At 43.1% G+C, this 17,871-nt stretch overlaps 1 protein-coding gene across 1 annotated transcript; it reads right to left on the bottom strand.

The window, feature by feature from the left end:
• Positions 1–400: 400 nt before the first annotated feature.
• On the bottom strand, positions 401–17,775 carry nomo (nodal modulator). The gene is made up of 31 exons (XM_071913911.2): positions 17,605–17,775; positions 16,888–16,977; positions 16,755–16,800; positions 16,464–16,564; positions 16,187–16,293; positions 15,987–16,059; positions 15,546–15,698; positions 14,677–14,814; positions 14,401–14,490; positions 14,169–14,274; positions 13,817–13,967; positions 13,447–13,624; positions 12,467–12,608; positions 12,093–12,224; positions 10,835–10,971; positions 10,659–10,746; positions 10,396–10,459; positions 10,191–10,286; positions 9,853–10,074; positions 9,272–9,354; positions 8,873–9,032; positions 6,166–6,292; positions 4,807–4,920; positions 4,473–4,600; positions 4,126–4,267; positions 3,862–3,945; positions 3,414–3,524; positions 3,120–3,221; positions 2,678–2,797; positions 2,435–2,527; positions 401–2,031 (listed from the first exon to the last, which is right to left on the bottom strand). Exons 1-31 carry the CDS (start codon positions 17,758–17,760, stop codon positions 1,900–1,902), a joined length of 3,666 nt encoding a protein of 1,221 aa, XP_071770012.2. The 5' UTR covers positions 17,761–17,775; the 3' UTR covers positions 401–1,899.
• Between the last annotated feature and the right edge of the window lie 96 nt (positions 17,776–17,871).

Genomic DNA, 17,871 nt, shown 5'->3' with positions numbered 1-17,871 from the left:
TAACCAAATATGAGTTTGTCCTGTACCTGAACCTGTGATTTTGTACCAGCGTGCAGCTGCATATGAAAAGAAAGTATTAACTACCTCTGACAGCACTGTAATACTCTAACTAATAGCCCTAGTACAGTATATGGACTTTTTGCACTTAAATGCTTCAAGGATTAGGTGATCTAAAATTCTTGCCATCTTTATGAAAAGTTTACAGAACTCAACAATGGCATCCATCCATGTTTTAATATTCATGTCTAGCGTTACACTGCCCCCTACAGGCAAACCCACAAAACAGCGGCATTCATTTCCTTCCAGTCAGATTTTATTCATCATCTCAAAAGTTAACAGATTCTGACCAATGACAATTACACCCCACCTCCCTCACCCCCCCCCACCCCCACCCCCAACCAAAGCAATCAACTCCCCCCAACCGTAGACTAATTGGAATATCTTTCAACTCAGTAAATAGGCAGTGGCCTTTTCATCTTTCAATGAAAGTCAGCCACAACTGAGAGCAGATGAGTTAAATGTAGAAAAATAAATGGGGTCCATGGTTTTCACAGTGCATTACACTGCCCAGCGGTAACACAATGAGCTTAAGAAATTACCATTCTGCCTTATCTTTCTAACTTCAACTCAAGGTCATCACAAACCTTTATAAGATCTTTTCATAGTGTGATAGAGAATTAATCTCTGGATATGAGTCATCTTAAATTAAATGTTGCCCCGGTAAGATAGCTTGTCATACACTTAAATCTGTCTAAATATCATTCAAAAACAACCACGCTTGTAAAAGAAATTTGCTAGCATACAAACTCAGTTTTCATTCACATCAGATTGGACAAATGTTAATAAATTAATCAACTATATCAAAGTTATCCCCTATAGCTCCCTACCAAAAATCTGTACTTCTTCTAACACAGTATTCAAACCCAAATTTCCATGATCCTATCCACCCCCCACACACACCACCTTCCTGAGCAAATAGACAAAATGACATGAAGCCAATCTTGCATCACGCTAAACAGCCTGTAACATACCATCAGAAATGCACTGTATTGGAGTAAGTCAGGAGTGTTTTACATCTAACCTATATGACATGACTGACAGCAATATGAAGAAGTTATTGGCTTGTCAACCTCTGGCTGTCCGAATTAACGGTTACAGTGTGTCCTGTTTCTGATGGCATTATAGGGGTCAATTCAGTTTGGGGTGGATTCATTTCATTATTCAATCAATTCAAAATATAAATTGAAACTACAATTCACATACTACTGGAAGAACAGTCCTTATCAAGCATTTTTATAACAAAAATCTGTTATTTGCAAAATCCAAAGAAAATCCCCTTCAGTGACAGTGAACTGACCCTGAGGCTGTTAGGCGAGATGCATGGTTATCCATGGTGCGCAATGGTCCTAAAAAGTTTAGACAGATATCAAAGCATTTAAGTGCTTTCAAAACCCAAGCAAAAGTTTTCAATTGACCTAGATAAATTACAAATGTATAAAAAATGGCTCATATTCTATGATGACAAATATTGACAATTCTGTTAGACAATGAGTGTTTTAGAAACCAAAAAAAAAAAGTTCTACAAAACAGAAGAAACAACTTGTTTTGTAAAATATCGGCGGTCAGTCCACTGAATCCGATTGGCTGATGTGGTGGTAGTAGTGCACGTTGAGTGGTTCATGTTCACTTGGGCCCCAGTTTCAAATCACACCTTAGCAAGCTTCATAGTCCACTAGCACCCACCGTAACCCACAGCCATAGACACAAACGATAAGAGGTTTACCCAGTGAACCAACATCTATGACCTCAGCGGACGCACAGTGCTCGCTGAGGCTGCGATCAGGTGTGGCGGTGCACTATCTAGTGTGCTAGGGCGTGGTTTGACCTGTGGCTGTGTTCTCATGTACGCCTGGCCTTCTGTCTCTTGGCCTGGCGTTTGGCTTCGTCCAGAGCAGCACTGTCCCCGCTGGCCTGGGCCATGCTCCTCACACCCTGGATACGGTTCACCAACTGCAGCAGCAGGGGGATCACCTGGAGGCCAGAGGAGACGGGTCAAATCTCAGGCTCATTTTACACTTGAAATTGAGATGGGCTGAATGAAATTTTGGTTTGTGAAGTATCAAACAAATGCTTTTTTGGACTAACATAATCGTTGACTTAAAACATTTGAACTGGCCATGGTAAAACTGCTGTGATTAAGAAGTATGAATATTTAAGCAGTGATTATCAACACAAGAAAAGTGCAAGAGGTGGGACTTGCTTTAGCCAGAACTTTCCATAAATGTAATGCTAAATTTCAGGCTTGGCAATGACGAGCACATTTTCTAGGGGGGCGGATACCTAACTAACAAGATTTGTAAATTGAAAAGTTTAGCATGAAAAGCTATTTGATCAGGATAGCATATTGTCTGGGGGAGGTGGCGCATGTATGTACCTTCTCATGGTTGTATGCTGCTAAGAGGAGTAGCAGTGTGAGGGGCAGGGCAATGTAGGAGCCTTGGGCAACATCCTGGTCAGGCACTTTACGCTGAGGGAAGCAAAAAACACACATGCATAAGTTCAAGAATCAGGAATCTCCTAGATGATCCTGGGCAGTGATAACTCAAAGAAACATTAAACAGTGGATATTGAAATATTCTATAGCTTAGAGCTTGGTATAAAAGCGTCTGTGTCTTACGCTGGGGTTGAAGGTGAGTGTGACGTGCTTGTGGTAGCCGGTGGAGGTAAAGGAGACCTGGGGCAGAGTGAAGTCATACTGGGAACGGGACAGCGTGGAGTACAGCATCAGCACATAGCTCTGGAGAAGGAAGAGAAGAGCGAGGGAGAGAGAGGAGACAGACAGGCGGCTTTAGATTTGACTATAGTTGGGTTGAGTCCTAGGCCCTGGGTCAGGGTTGAACCAAGCCATGAATTTAGAGCAAATTACATGAGCGGGAGACTTATATCATACAACTATAATAGACTATAAAATTTGTCCTGCCGTTTAACTACAGCTTCTTTGGGAAACAAAGGAATTGTCTGAGGATGACTGGAAAAATGACTACAAGATGATCGTTTGAATATTTCAGGCTTCATTATATTCATTTTGCCTGAGGGGCAGTTCAGTTACAGGGTGATACCTCTCCATCTCTGTCCAGAGGGGGGAAGTGGAAGAAGAGGGACTGTCCCAGAGAGACACTGTTGATGGGGTTGTCCAGGTTGTCACTCTTATACAGCTTCACCTGCACAGAGAAGGAAAGTAGTAAAACATCGGCAACAATCACACTGCACAGTTCTTGTTTTGCATGTCAACAATACGGGGGAGGTGCAGAAATTCATTTAAGTTCAATAAAACAGGATGAGCAGATTTAAGTGAAAGATACGAAGAGAGAACCCTCAGAGGCAGGGATGACGGACGAGACAACCGGTCCTACCGATAGTGTTGGCAGGTGTTCAGGTGAGGTGATGACGTTCCCACTCAGGTCAAACTGATTGATCTGCCTGAAGGCGATGATGTTGACCCCCTCAATGTCATTGCTGCCAACCTGAGCACCGGCGTTAAGGTGACAGAGACAGAACACGGAGCTTAGTGTACACATGGAGCATTGGATTCCCAAATCAATATCCAATGTGACTCGTGGATAAAGCTATGTACAAGTCACATGGTGTGATGACAGAATTAAGTGGCATTAAGTCACTTTCAGCCTTGTAAGAAAGATTAGGGGCCTGCTTTTTTTCAGACAACAGAAAATTATGAACTCTCGAGGCCCAATTCAGAGGTTTAAACTTGTAACTGGATTATCAGTGCTTTTGTTCCACACACAGTAGGGCCCATGTGACAAGGCTAGTGACAAGTCATAACACGTTGTATTTGCTGCTCACCTCTATTGCTCTGTGTTGTGGCAAGGCTCTCTCTATGTGGTCATTGCCTTCAGCTCGCAGCTGGATCTGATACTTGCAGCTCGGCTGTGAGGAAACAGTCAGTAAAGTCATGTTAGGTGAGAAAAAAAGATGAAAACAGAGCTTTTGAGAGAACATTCCTCTCCCCAGTGATCTATGGCGGGTGGGGTGACCAGACCAGCACGGTGCAGTTCACTTTGGTTCAAATCACTGCAATGTGATTGTAACAGCTCATAGTGTGCTCACCAGCAGACCCCTGAGTCTGAAGCGGCCCTCCTCATCAGTGACGGTGTCCTCGCTGTAGAGGCTACACTCTCCCTGGCCCACCGCCTCCACCGCCACGTCCCTCTCTGCATCACCGCTCAGCGACTGCACCGCTCCGTAGCAGCTGAGGACAAAAACAAAAGACCATAAAACTGGTAAGACGTGCTACGAACCGATCCACTATCAACATGACTATATATTAGGTGGTACAGAGTTATAATATACTGTAGATGCTGAGAGGGGAATTTCTATGCTTGTAGCCTGGATTGAAAGGGGCTTTACTGTGCAGGGTACACGAGTTTGAGCTATTCCCCTTGACAGTCCAGTACCTGTATGCAGTCTTAATGCCAGTGATATCGATACTGAGGTTCTGGCCCTCCTCCACTGTGATCATCTGAGACGCCGGCTCAAAGCGGAACTCCTTCATCATGGGCTTGAAGTAGTACTGACCAGGACTCTGAGCAAGAGAGAGAGAGTGAGAAAAAGAGTGGTTATCTCAAATGGAATGCAGAAAAAAATATACACTAGCTGGAGCTCAACAGAGGTCAAAGCATTCCTACAATAAGCTATTTTCCACTAGAAGCTTAGAGCTTGGAGGACTGATACTTTACAGCATACAAAACATTCTGATCTGAGGGGACGGAGGCAATGCTGGTTTCTTACCAGGTTATTGAAGGTGAGGAGGCCAGTGTCCTGGGTCAGTAGGTTGGAGCGGAACTGGCCTCCACTCAGAGACAGGAGGACGCCTGACAGAGGCTGGCCTTCCTCCGACCTGATCTATAGGACAGAGGTGAAGGAAGGGAGCTCATGATGGCTGGGGACACACGACACCAGTGGACAGACTGAGAAAAGACTGGACATCACATACTCAAGGACTGGCAATTGCATAATTATCTTGATCTTTTTATTTTTGATCAGTGAGTTGGGAACACATACGACTCAATCAAACACAATCACCCAAACTCACTACCTCAACTCGGAACCAAAACAAACATGAAGGTGGAGCAATTTTCTTTCCATACTTAACTACATTTTTCCTTTCTCTCACAGTCAATTCTCATTTGATTGATTTAATTGATTTGAGTTGTTGACCATCTCACACTACGGGAGCATGTCAAGACTTGGCCAAATTTGAGTCATGAAAATAAAACATATTTGAAATAACTGTCGTGACTGGATTAAACTCCTTAACCCTCACACAATAAAAGATCATAAGGGCCAACTGTCCATTGTGGCCAAGCCCAACTAGTCCAAACCAATCTTGAAAATCAGTCATGATGGCGAAATTGTGGATATAACTGGGCTTAAAGTTGTGTTGTGTGTCCCTAGTTTACATTATTTAAGCAAAGCTATAGAGAAGACAGTTAACATTTTACTTCAGTTAGTACCTGTATAGAGTAAAAAAAAAAAGGGGGCTTACAGTGTGCAAACTGCCTTGTACTGTTCACTGACAGAACTTTCAGAGTACAACAAATTACTACACATTCCCATCTCAAATTATTATACACATACTAGGATTAAAAAGACAAGAATGCAAAACACATGTTGTATAGAATATGCTTTCAAAGCAATTCATCTGACAGTCTGAAAGAAGATTAACTGATAATTTGTGCCAGGGTGTCATGGTGATGTAGATAATTGTAGACCTTTTTGATAAAAGGCAGCACAAAGATGACTCACTGACAGCACACAGTAAAGTGTCTGTCAGTGTGCTTTCGTTTTAATGATAATATTTTGCAAAAACATATAGAGTAAGATGTGTTTTTCACCATGCCATTCCATATTCACTTTTAACCAAGCAATTAGTGTTTGTAATAAGTGTGAGGAAATAACTATCATTGTAAGATGCTCTGGATAAGAGCACCAGCTAAATGACTAGAGTGGATATAGTAAAAGAGTGAAAGTGGCTGGTGAATTTTGGGATGTGCCGGCTACTGTGTCTGGTACACAGAAAAAAAGTTTGTTTCCTGCCTTGATATGTACATATGTGTACGAGTATGAATGGTCATGTGTGTGATCTACCTTGAAGGTGACACCAGCCAGGGCGAAAGCCTTGAAGTCTCCCCGGGTTCCCTCCACTGGGCTCAGGACAAAGCCCTCCTTGCTCGCACTGATGTCATACTGCCGGTCACTGTGGAGTGGACCCACACTGGATGGAAGAAAGAGGCAATCAGGTGTTTACTACAGCACGTGTCTTTAGTATATTCATATTTCATGCTGTGTGTCATGTACAGATGATGCATTACGACACCAGCCCCTCCACAAGACAGAAGAATACTAAAGATACTTCTAAAGAGGCTATCTATATCAAATATAACTATTTCAAATTCAAGGAAGTTCATCTATTGATATTGAAAGAGAATGGATGGGACTTTGTATACAGGGAATAGGTAGTATGTTTTACAACATGCATCAGTGTACATCAAGTGAATAATGTAAAAAAAACAATTTTTAATCTTGTCTCTGAAGTGGCAAAAAAATTGTATTTCACTTTTTAAAGACAGTCCAACGACATTTCTACCCTCTTCCTGTGAAGAACTAACAACTTTTTGATCAAGGCTAAAGGCAAGGAAAAAGGTCATAAATAAACCATGAGCCCCCTGGAAGAATAAGAAGGCAGCACAACTTAAGAGGATCTGCCACAGGACAGAGAGCAAGGGGAAGAAAACGAAACAGCACATCCATTATGATATCTGAAAAGATATGCAACCATGCAAACTACGACGTGAGTTTTAGTGCTGCCAGGCAAGATTACTTCGCCAAACTGATTGCCAACAACAAAGACAACCCTGGATTTTTATTCTCAAGCATTGAGCAGCTGATTAATAATTGATAGTGAGATAACATCCTCATCAAAATGTAATGAATTGGTCATGTTCTTCAGAGATAAACTCAGAATGGACATATTTTCTAAAATAAACAATGGATGTAGTAACTGACCTTGCATCAACCACCAGGACACTCTAGAACATTTTGTCAAGACTGAGGAGGATTTCCTATGCAAAATTGTTTGTTTGATCTTGATCCTATCCCTACCTAAGTTGTTAACTGTGCTAAATATCATAAACCACTCACTACAAACAGGCTGTTTCCCATCTGTATGTAAAACCACTATTGTACGACCACTGCAGAAAAGCAGCAGTCTGAATTCCTCAACTCTTTACAGACCAAACTCCAATTTGATGTTTTTCAACAAAATATTTATGAAGGTGGTATTTATGCAACTGACTGAGTTTTTAAACACGAACAACATATTTGGCCTAAACTCTTTTTAAACAGACTGCATATGCGGGTCTCTGGCACAGTTTTAAAATGGTTCAAGTCCTACCTAATGAATCATCTGTCTGTCTGTTTGGGTGACCATTCCTCACAGAGATTTGGTATCACATGTGATGCGCTCCAAGGCTCCATTTTAGGCCCAATTCTTTTTAGCCTGTTTATGCTCCCACTAGAGGCCCATCATCTACCACCATGGTATCAGCTTCTGCCTTTATGTGGATGATACCCAGCTATATGTTTCAGTCACGCAAGATGACCTCAGTCCTATTGATAACCTTTCTAGCTGTATCACAGATATTATTGTATGTATGGCGCATAACTTCCTCCAGTTAAGCAAAGATAAAACTGAAATTCTGGTAATTGGACCTAAGGCGCCATGGGAGAACATGATAACACAACTGAAGTCACTGTCACAGAACATTCAATCTCAGGCGAGGAACTTGGGTGTGACAGTAATTTGGGCTTTGAAGCTCATATCAGACTGTCTCACCCATAACACAGAAGCTAATGCACAATTTTATCACCAGCAGGCTCGGCTATAGTGATGAAGTTCTCTCTGCGCTTCCCAAATAGACAATTGGACAGCTACACATTACCCAGAATGCTGCTGCCACAACAGAGACTAGAGCCAGTACGAGAACACACATCACTCCTGTTTTAAAGTCTGTACATTGGTTGCAGGTCAATTTTAGAATATATTTTACGATTCTCCTATTGGTTTTAAAATCTATTCATGGACTTGCCCCCCCGAGTATATTAACAGTCTGCTCACTACACATGTTTCTGGCAGAGCCCTCAACTCCTCGCACTCTTTTACTTTTAGCTGTATGTAAATCCAGGACAAAGACTTATGGGGAGGCTGCTTTCAGTTCCTGTGGCCCCAGGCTCTGAAACAGCCTCCCTGTAGATCTGAGGGCAACAGAAACCATAGACATCTTTAAACACAAGCTCCAGATCTAACTTTTTATTACTTTTCTGTTTTTATATTGCCTTTCCGTTTTCATTCTTCTTCTTTTTTTTGTCTTTCATAGTCTCTCTTTTTATTACATTTTTGTCTTCATGCATTTAATTGTTTTTCATGCACTTTATTTTTTATCTCTAATGTAAAGCGCATTGCACTGCATTCGATTGAACAAAAAAAAAGTGCTATATAAATAAAGACTGATTGTACCACCAACAAGTCCCATATGATATAGCTATGATGGCCAAGAGTATTCCATTTTTGAAGAGGCTGTATTAAACTGTCATGCAAAAAGAAGAAAAATAAAATAATCTGTGTATAGGGAATAGAAGGAGTAGGTTTTGTGACAATGCACCAATGGAGCAAGTGCAGAAGTGCAGCAACACTTGTGTGTCTAGAGAGACTATTTAGTTGCAGGCTGAATTATCCCTCTGGACACAATTATTCAACAATTTTTTCTCTGGTCCAAAGAGTACAGCGCTCTGATACCTGTAGGCTCCCATCTCATTGGTGGCCACAGTAATGAGTGGTGCGGCAGTCCCTCTTTCAGTGATGGAGATCTCCACACCTTGGAGCTCCGGTGACACCTTGCCCTCCAGGAAGAGACCTGCCCGCCCAGTGATGTCCACCAGCCGGCCTGGGCAGGACTCTGACAAGGGAGGGAGGGTTGTTACACATACAGCAATAAACACTCATTGCATACACACACACTCAAAGTGCCCTATAAATGGATTTGACGATTAGGCTACACTAGTGACGCATGGAGTACCAGTGACATACTGCAGTATCCGATTTGAAGAGTAAAAAAACATAAAAAGGTGCTATAACAAAAACAAGGACACATACACACCAAGTTTGTAAGATTACACAATGTGTGAGAGAACTTGCCTCCAGTGATGGTGGCCTCGACTTCAGGAGGGTAGAACAGCAGCTCCTTGGAGGAGGGAGTCACGGTGATCTTCTCTCCAGCCCTATATAGTGATAAATATTGACTCATTACAGCTGGGCTCACAGTCAACAAGCCTCTCAGACTCTGCGTGTTATCATTTGTGGCTGTGACATAAACAAACAGCTACGTTGATTATTGAGAATCAGAACCAGTAGACAATAGTATGTACAGGACCTGCCCCAAATGACAAAGTTTTCACAAGGTCATGATCCTTACTTTGATATTTTATGTGGCACAGAGCAAAAAAGGGAGTGCAAATGTTTCAGCATACTATCAGGCTTTCAACACTGTATACCCTTTTCCCCACAAACAAAGGAACTCTGCCTGTACAGGCGAGTTGGTCACCAGAATAATCAAAACCACAATAAAAAAGCGAATACTGTAGATTTAATATTTCACATATCACAACATAAAAGATATCACAACAGTGGTAGGTCAGTTTTTGTAAGGGCGTGTCATCGTAACAGAAGATGTATCAACAAACTGAGAAAGCTGACGTGTGTGCCATGTGCCAACCGACCTGGCCCAGTAGGAGAACTCGTAGTGGAAGGGGCCCGTCAGTTCATCAGCCTTCTCTTGGACAGGGGGGCTGTCGTCCCTCGTGCCTCCATCCTCCTCTGCGGCACGGCGCTCCCTTTCCTGCCGCCGCAGCTGAATCTCCTGCAGCTGCTGCTCCTGCCTCTGCTCCTCCTGGCTGCGCAGGGGGCCCAGCACCAGCGCCGGCTCGCTCTCGATGGACGATCTGGCAGAAAAACAGAGAGTTGGACATTAGCAGATTGACGCGCAGCCACTAATAGCAGCACACCGAGTCTTAAAGGCTTGCTGCACGTGAGCCTAGTCATGATGAGTCCCCGTTACTTGATGGTGACTGTGACGTCTAGGATCTTGTCTGTGGTGATGAGCCCGGTCATGTGATGTCGGACTGCAGTCAGCGTCAGGATGCTGGGGGCCGACCTGACGGACACAGGTTAACACCCGTCACTTTGCTGAATGCGTATAGAGGGGAAACTTTTTTTAACACAGATAGATTAATGGATACAGAATGTAATTAGTGCATACTTACGTATCATAGGTGTAGAAGTCCTGCTCAAACTGGTGGCAGGAGCGAGGGGTGACTTTGTAAACACCTGGACAAGCCATTTTTAGTTGATTAATTACTTTGCTCCAGTTTTATATTTAGGTAAGTCTGACACAGACCTTTTGGCTCAAAACATTGTACTCTAACTATGCACAAGGGGACAGTTTGTTACATGGGTATTTTTCTTTTCCTGATAGGCTAATTCATACTATGTATAGCTAATGAGAGGTCAGGAGACTGGACCTCACCAGGCTTGGAGAGGCAGAAGCGGTTGACTCCCTTAGAGAGGTTGTACACGCCGACGTTCTCAGGTTTGCTGCCATCTTGGAAGAACTCCTGCGCAGAAACACACATTCAGTTAGAAATCCGTAATTAATAATTGTGGACAGATCACACAGGCACAAAACTGTTGTGAGTTACTGACCAGCGTGATGGCATGGGAGAGGGAGCAGCGCAGGATGTAGCCGATCTGCCTGAACTCCACCCCCAAGACGTCGGAGTCCAGAACCTCCACCTCCACGGACTTATGCTTCCAGCACCACTCTTCATGAGAAATGCTCGCTGACGGAAGGAGTGGAGGAAAGGAGTTTAGAGAGAGAGGACTTCATCATTAAGTCATGATAACACAGACAGGGGAACTTCACAGAGCACAGCAGCAAAGCAAGTCTTCCCTTTTATTATAGCTCAATTTTGTTAATACACTTGTTTTGTTCATTTTATTTTATAGAATTTTGTCACTTTACCTATGTTTTTGTAATTATTGTTATTATTATTATTATTGGTGGATGAATTACGGATTTTTATGGCTAATGCCGATATTTTTTTAGGAAAGAAAAAAACGTTTGTAAGAATTAGCCTGTTTCTATCTCTTTTTTAATACAATCACTGAATTAAATGCAAAATATATTCACCTGGAACTTATTGCAGTAAGATTTAGCTGTAGACCTCTGTTTTCAAAATAATGACGTGATGTGAATGTTTGATAAATTTGGTGACAAGAGACAGAACTATCAGGTCAGCCTTGTATTTCCATCCTCGAGAACAGGCATACCAATAGCATTACTGTGTCATCCCAGAGACCTTGGCTGTCATGACGGTTAAGAGAGCTTGTTAAGGTCAAGGATGACAAAACGAAGGACAACCCTCTGAAATCAGAGTAGATCAGTAAGGCCGAGGCTTTCACACAGAGGATCCAGGCATCTTGTAATTATCTGACCTTTCGATTGTGTGCGTATTGAACAGCGAGTGAGATCGGCGCAGCACCAGAAGGCACAGGCACCATAGTTGAATCATGTGTGCTTCCCAAAGGCAGAAATATGTCCAATATAATATCAATTATGATTGAAAGGCTATAATTACTATAAATAGATTTCCCCACAATCGTTACAGAATAATTACAATTTTGTGTGATTTCTTAATGGCTTGTGGAAATGTACGCATAGAATGAAGGACTCAATTAGTGCTTGTATGATGGCTGCTGACTTCTCCCAGTCAAAACATCTATGCTCATTCTCCATTTGTGCTCCACACAAATGCTTAGACAGTTCCTGCAAGCATAATCGGCAAAAATTGGTGCTCACATCCAGCAATTAATGTATTATAATAGCTCTAGTCAATCCTAGTTGACCGCTAATTATTACAACAGCGAGGACAGAGAAGCGGTGATGACAGTCTTTACTAACCTTTGTATTTCCCAGGCAGAACGTTGTCGAAGGAGAAGCTGAGGATGTCGCTGCTGCCAGACAGAGCCACGGTCCTCCTCTCGCCCTGCCGACTCACTGGCTGCAGGGTGACTGACAGGTCATCACAGGACGCTGGATGCCAGCCACAGGCCACGAGGTCAGGTTATAGAAAAGAGGAATAAAAAGATGTATACAGATGCATGGTTTATTCTTCTCATGGGCTGAAGTTATCTCGTCCCCTTACTAATCCTACATCTTTGTTTCTGGTGATTTATTGACCAACTTTGCTATGACTTGGTTTTTAAACTTAAATTGAATCTGAAAGACAATCTGTGCTCTATAAAAAATCCAAGCTGTCGAAGGATAGCCCTTACCAAGGCAGTAGACTTTCCCAGAGACAGAGGCCATGAACTGGGTGAAAAGCAGGTCGGAGAGCGGTCTGTCCACCAGGGAAACCTCCAGGGCCTGAGGCTGCAGGGCCAGGCCCGCCTTCACCTCCGCCTCAGGGAGAGACACCTGCACACATGCAAGTAAAACCAAAGTTATCTTAGGAAGTAGAGAAAAACGTATGGCAGTTGTGCCTCTTTGCATAAACTTCTGGTTGGATGCCAAAACTACAAACCGGCTTCTGACATATCCATAAAGAATATGGGAGTGGCGGCACTCAAAAAATCCTATTAAGAAATAAGACTTTATCTCAATTCTAGCAATTCGAGCAATTACATCTTAGCCAATACACATGAAAACTTATCTTAAAGACCTCATTAAGCAGCATCTTTACTTTGTGATTTGATATATTTCCTTTGGGGTGTTTGGGGTGGGACATAACGCAGGGAGGGATCATTAAAGAGTCAACCAATGGAATATCAATCAGGGAGAGAAAGGCAGTTCCATTTGATGGGAGGGGCGGAGGGGCCGAATTGTTCAAACATCTGTGATGATTTTATTGGTTGGAATTTCTATTGATGCCTACTAGTGCAGCATGAGGTCACCATTAAAGATACTCTATTTTCCAAGGAGTAAAAGTAATGGGAGTTCATTTCATGGGGACTTCAGCAACTACTAACTCTGTAATAGCACAATGATTCTGGACTGTTCCTCTAAGGTGTTTTACCACTTCAACATCAATTCTGGGAAATCCAGCTCTGAAAATCTGAGATGAATAAGAAATGAATAATGTATGAATAATAAATATTAGGGGTTGTTGTGCTCTCCTGAGTCTTTGATAGGACTATTATCTCAGGCTTTACGGTTGAAGAGGAGAGGTAATCTTTTTGGAATTAACCAATTGAAGAGCACATGTAGATAGATACATCATAACTACCACGAAACCTAGATGTTGCTAGAGTCTTACGTGGACGCTGTAGTCTCCAGGCTTGGCCTGAAAGCAGAAGGCCCCCTGGGGGTCGGAGTCGGTGGTTCGACTGGAACTCTTGTCTTGGCCCTGGTGCGTCAGGGTGACCTTGTAGCGGCCCTGCTGCTTCATGCCCTCAGGCAGGCGGCTGATGGAGATCTGGCCACACACACTGAACCTGGTGCGGGACCAACATCAGCAATTCATCATGCTGCTTAGCAACGTGGTAATAAGAAAGTCTGAGGTGAGGGCATTACAGCTAGAGCAACGAAAACCACAGTCTAAGAACTTAATACCTTCTTAAGTAAAACAAAAAAAGCAGATGCAAAATGTATGCAACTAAAGCAGCCAATGGGCAGGCCAGACCTACCCTGCTGTGATGATGTCAGGAAGCTGGGGCGTGTTGGGGGCTATCTTCACTGTGATTGGCTCAAAGAACATGAGCTCTTTGTTGGTGCGGATGGTGTAGGTCCCGGCTGTCATGTTCTCCAACCGGAAAGAACCATCCTCCTTGGTGAGGACTGTGAAGAGAGTGGCAAAGCAAGCGGGCGAGCAGGTGAAAACATAGATAACCAAAGAGATGAAATCTGAATCACTTAACAATCAAACAAACAAACAATACCTGACATAGTTTGTTTGTGTTTTTTTACATTGCTTGTCAGGATGAAACAACTAAAGCCTCCATTAGAGGATGAGAGGATGGAGCTTGCTAGTATGGTTACCTTTGATCTGGTTGTTCAGGGACACTGTAGCATCAGGCACCCCCTCCCCCTCCACACTGTTGAGAACTCGCCCCGTCACAGAGAAGCCCATGACACGGAAGATAGGCTAGAGAAGGAGAAACAAAAACAACACCACCACATGTGTGATAGGGTGCATAAAATTTGATTATTTTGGTTGAATAACGACATATGTTATAAATGTAAAAAATACAGCTTTAATTGACCTCTTTACCTCTAGTTTCAAACTGTTGTGCTCCACCTTGAAATTCATTCTAGAAGGAGCGACATCAAAAGTTATCCTTTCTCCTCGGTAGAAAGGCACCTGGAGTAGGATGTAACAGAGCAGAATTAGAGAAAAAAAAAGAGTTTTTGTTGTGTGTGAATGTTGTTTGGAGGCCAAGGTGTGTTTTCTTTCTTCAAGCCTATTATTTAATGTACAGGTTGAGTGAGATTTGAAGTGGGAGTTCCTTCCTTTTGTGCTGACAGATAATTTATACGGAAAGCTTACCACAGTGTACTCGCCGCTGGCCAGTGAGGGGAAGGTGAAGGTCCCATCTTCCCTGGACAGGGCGCTGCACAGGTAGACCAGGGAGTCATCCCCAGAATCTGCCCCCTCCACTGGGGATACGTTACAGCCACTGACGGCCTGGAGATCACAACACACACACACACACACACACACACACACTCAGAGCAATGTAGCTTGGTTTCTGTGGTTCAATTCCATTGGCCAGGCTACAAATTTCTGGATGCCAAGCCAGGTGGAAATTGTACATTTCTTCATTAATCTATGTTTATCTCTGTTTAAAACAAGGTTCCAACCATGGCCCTGATGTAAAATTCCATTACTTTTTCATGACTTGCCATAGCTAAGTCAGAGCACTTCCATGACATACGTATATGAAATTTGATTCCTTCCTGGTTTGTTAAAAGTTATTTTTTCAGCTCAGTAAAGTTCTAAATGGGTAAACAGTCTGGTTTCCACTACAGTTGGGCTTACTGTGGAGAAGTGGACATAGTATGTAGAAAAGCAGCTGAAAACCATCATCCAAATGCAACTGATGTGTAAAACAAGTTGTAAAATACATTCTAAAATATTCCCATAAAATGACCCCTCTGTAAAATTCAGACATTCCCTGACTTCCAAAGCGATATTAATCAAATTCCCTGATTTTTCCTGTCAGGAATACACTTCTCAAAATTCCATGATATTCGAGAAATCCCATGAGCAGTAGGAACTCTGTTAAAGTCACAACTAAGCCATACTATAATGAATTTTATCAAAGTGATGTTGGATAGATTGGTCAAGCCGAATCTAATCATGATCTAGTGTAACTACCATCTACAACTAGAAGACGTAAAACAATGTGTGTTTACCTCTTTCTTGACTGTGGCAGAATACAGTAGGAAGGTGACCTCTTTCATGGGCTCCCCGTCGCTGCGGACTTCCCCGGAGACATCGTAGCCTCCCACTACCAGATGGTCGGCGGCCGGGGCATTGGCATTGGAGACATGCACCGATGTAGCGCTCTATGGACAGACGGCAGAGGAGGACCGATGAGTTACAACCAGGGACGGACCGATGGCCTCGTCACGCCCGGTCTGAATGCTGCTGGAGATCATTAGCTACAGACCTGCTAATCTGAAAGGGAAAATGGACCCTATCTTTTTGTCTATTGCGACAAAACGGAGAATGAAAGATTAGCATTTGGGGAGGCACAGAGGAGAAGGAAGGATTTGAACACGGCATCAATATCGGGCAAAGTGTCTCTCCCTGACAGCTGCACAGCCCATTAAACATGAAGCGAAGACACCAACCTGCTCCAGTGTCCAGGAGGGATGGGCAGCTGTGATGTCGTAATTTCCAGGGAGTACTTTGAAGAAGGTATACCTGCGTTATGAAAACCAAAAAGAGACAAGGCCTTGAAATTGCAGCCAAACAATTTTATGAAACATGTATACTACTGCGGGAACTACTCTATATCAGTCTACTAAAAAGGAAGCTATGAGCCACTCACTTTCCTCCAGGCAGAGTGAGAACAGTCTGGAGTCTCTCCTCTGTTCCCGCTCGGCTGAGTTTGACCTCTACTCCTGCTGGGCCCAGGAGATGGCCCTTACTCAGAACCTGAGCAATGCATTAGAAAAGCACAACATAACACAGAGATATTTAATGACTTCAATGAATTGCTTGTGTGACACCTTTCCCAAGATAATCTCCAAGAGGAGGTTGTTATTACTGAAGGAGGCACAACAAAATGTTTCACACACACACAAAAAAACAAAAACAGTTCTCACCGTTCCCGAGACAGAAAAGCCAGTGAAGACAAAGTTGATGTCTTCTTCCTTTGTACAGATGTCATTGACCCCATCCACATGGAGGTCAACACTGGTAGGCTCTGGTGAGAGAAACCAGTAAAAGGACAAACATAGAATTCAGACAGGAATAGATAAACAAGTACGTAGCTAATGCAATTTGCTATACTCAAGTAACAGATTGGCTCTCGACAACTTCTCAGACTGCCACACTACAGCTAATGTCACTAGTTACATGGAAATTGTGAGAGCAGTTAAGATAGATACTCTTACCAAAACTCCACCCAAGTGGAGGCTCAATCTTCAAGACAAAGTCTCCCTGTGTTAAAGAGACAAGTCTGTAGATTACCATCAATGTCAATGAATAATATAGAGTTAAGAGTATACAAATTAGTGATTCACATACCTTGTCATATAGAGGGATCATGAAGTAGCCATTGATTGGAGCGCAATCTGTCTGATATTTCAAGGAACCTTGCTTGGTGTACAATTTAATCTGTGCATAAAAGAGTTAACAACATAAGCATATTAGTAGTTCATAAATGACAGGTAAACCATCATTTCTGTGTGATCAGACAGTTTCTGGTACTCGGATTAACGAGGTAAGTGCCAAATGTGTTGAGTAAGACTTCCATCAAGAAACAACGCAGTCTCGCTGAGTTTTAAATTCGGCTAATTGACCAAACGCCTAATCCCATTAGGTGTGTGAATTAATGGAGATTAGGACTAACGTTAGTGGCTAGCAGTTAACATTTTCCTCGTCAGCATTGACGGGTTTAGGGATTGAGGAGCCCCCTACTATACACGGTCTTAAATTACCCCTAACTGCACACAGAGAACATTCAAATTAGCCAACTGACAGATAGCTATGGGAAACCTCAGACTAATGTAACTGGCAGACACAGAGCCAACTGCCCTGTCATGTAGTATTTGTTAGCTCAAACAGCATCCTAACTTATCAGATTAGCCAGCAGCAGAAGGCTAACGTTAGCTTCGGCTAGCTTGCTAGCTACTGTGGTCATTTCATTCAAACTGTCATTCAGCCAGACCACCAATCTCCGCCTACCACGGTAAACTAGCTAGTTAGCGGTTAGCTAGCTAGCTGGGACGTTTGCACTCTCACCTCGATCAGAGAGTAATTGATTTCAACATCAGATTTCACAAATCCTCCGCATGCCACCACTATGTCATCCGAAGACACGACCATGAACTGGCAGCAGATGACACCGAACAAGAACCAGATCACTCCCATGTCTGCCCGGACCGTAACTCCAAGCATTTTGGCTGCCGATTTCTTGATTAACCGAGCAAGTGCACGCTGCCTCCGGTTCCGTACCAGCTGAGCCGCAGCCCGTGCCCGGCCTCACCGGTCTGTCAGCAGCAGCGACCT

The sequence above is a fragment of the Centroberyx gerrardi genome, chromosome 3 (assembly GCF_048128805.1).
Source record: "Centroberyx gerrardi isolate f3 chromosome 3, fCenGer3.hap1.cur.20231027, whole genome shotgun sequence".
NCBI classification, from domain to species: domain Eukaryota; kingdom Metazoa; phylum Chordata; class Actinopteri; order Beryciformes; family Berycidae; genus Centroberyx; species Centroberyx gerrardi.
The sequence above is the reverse complement of the archived record's forward strand: the minus strand, read 5'-3'. Positions and strand labels throughout refer to the sequence as shown.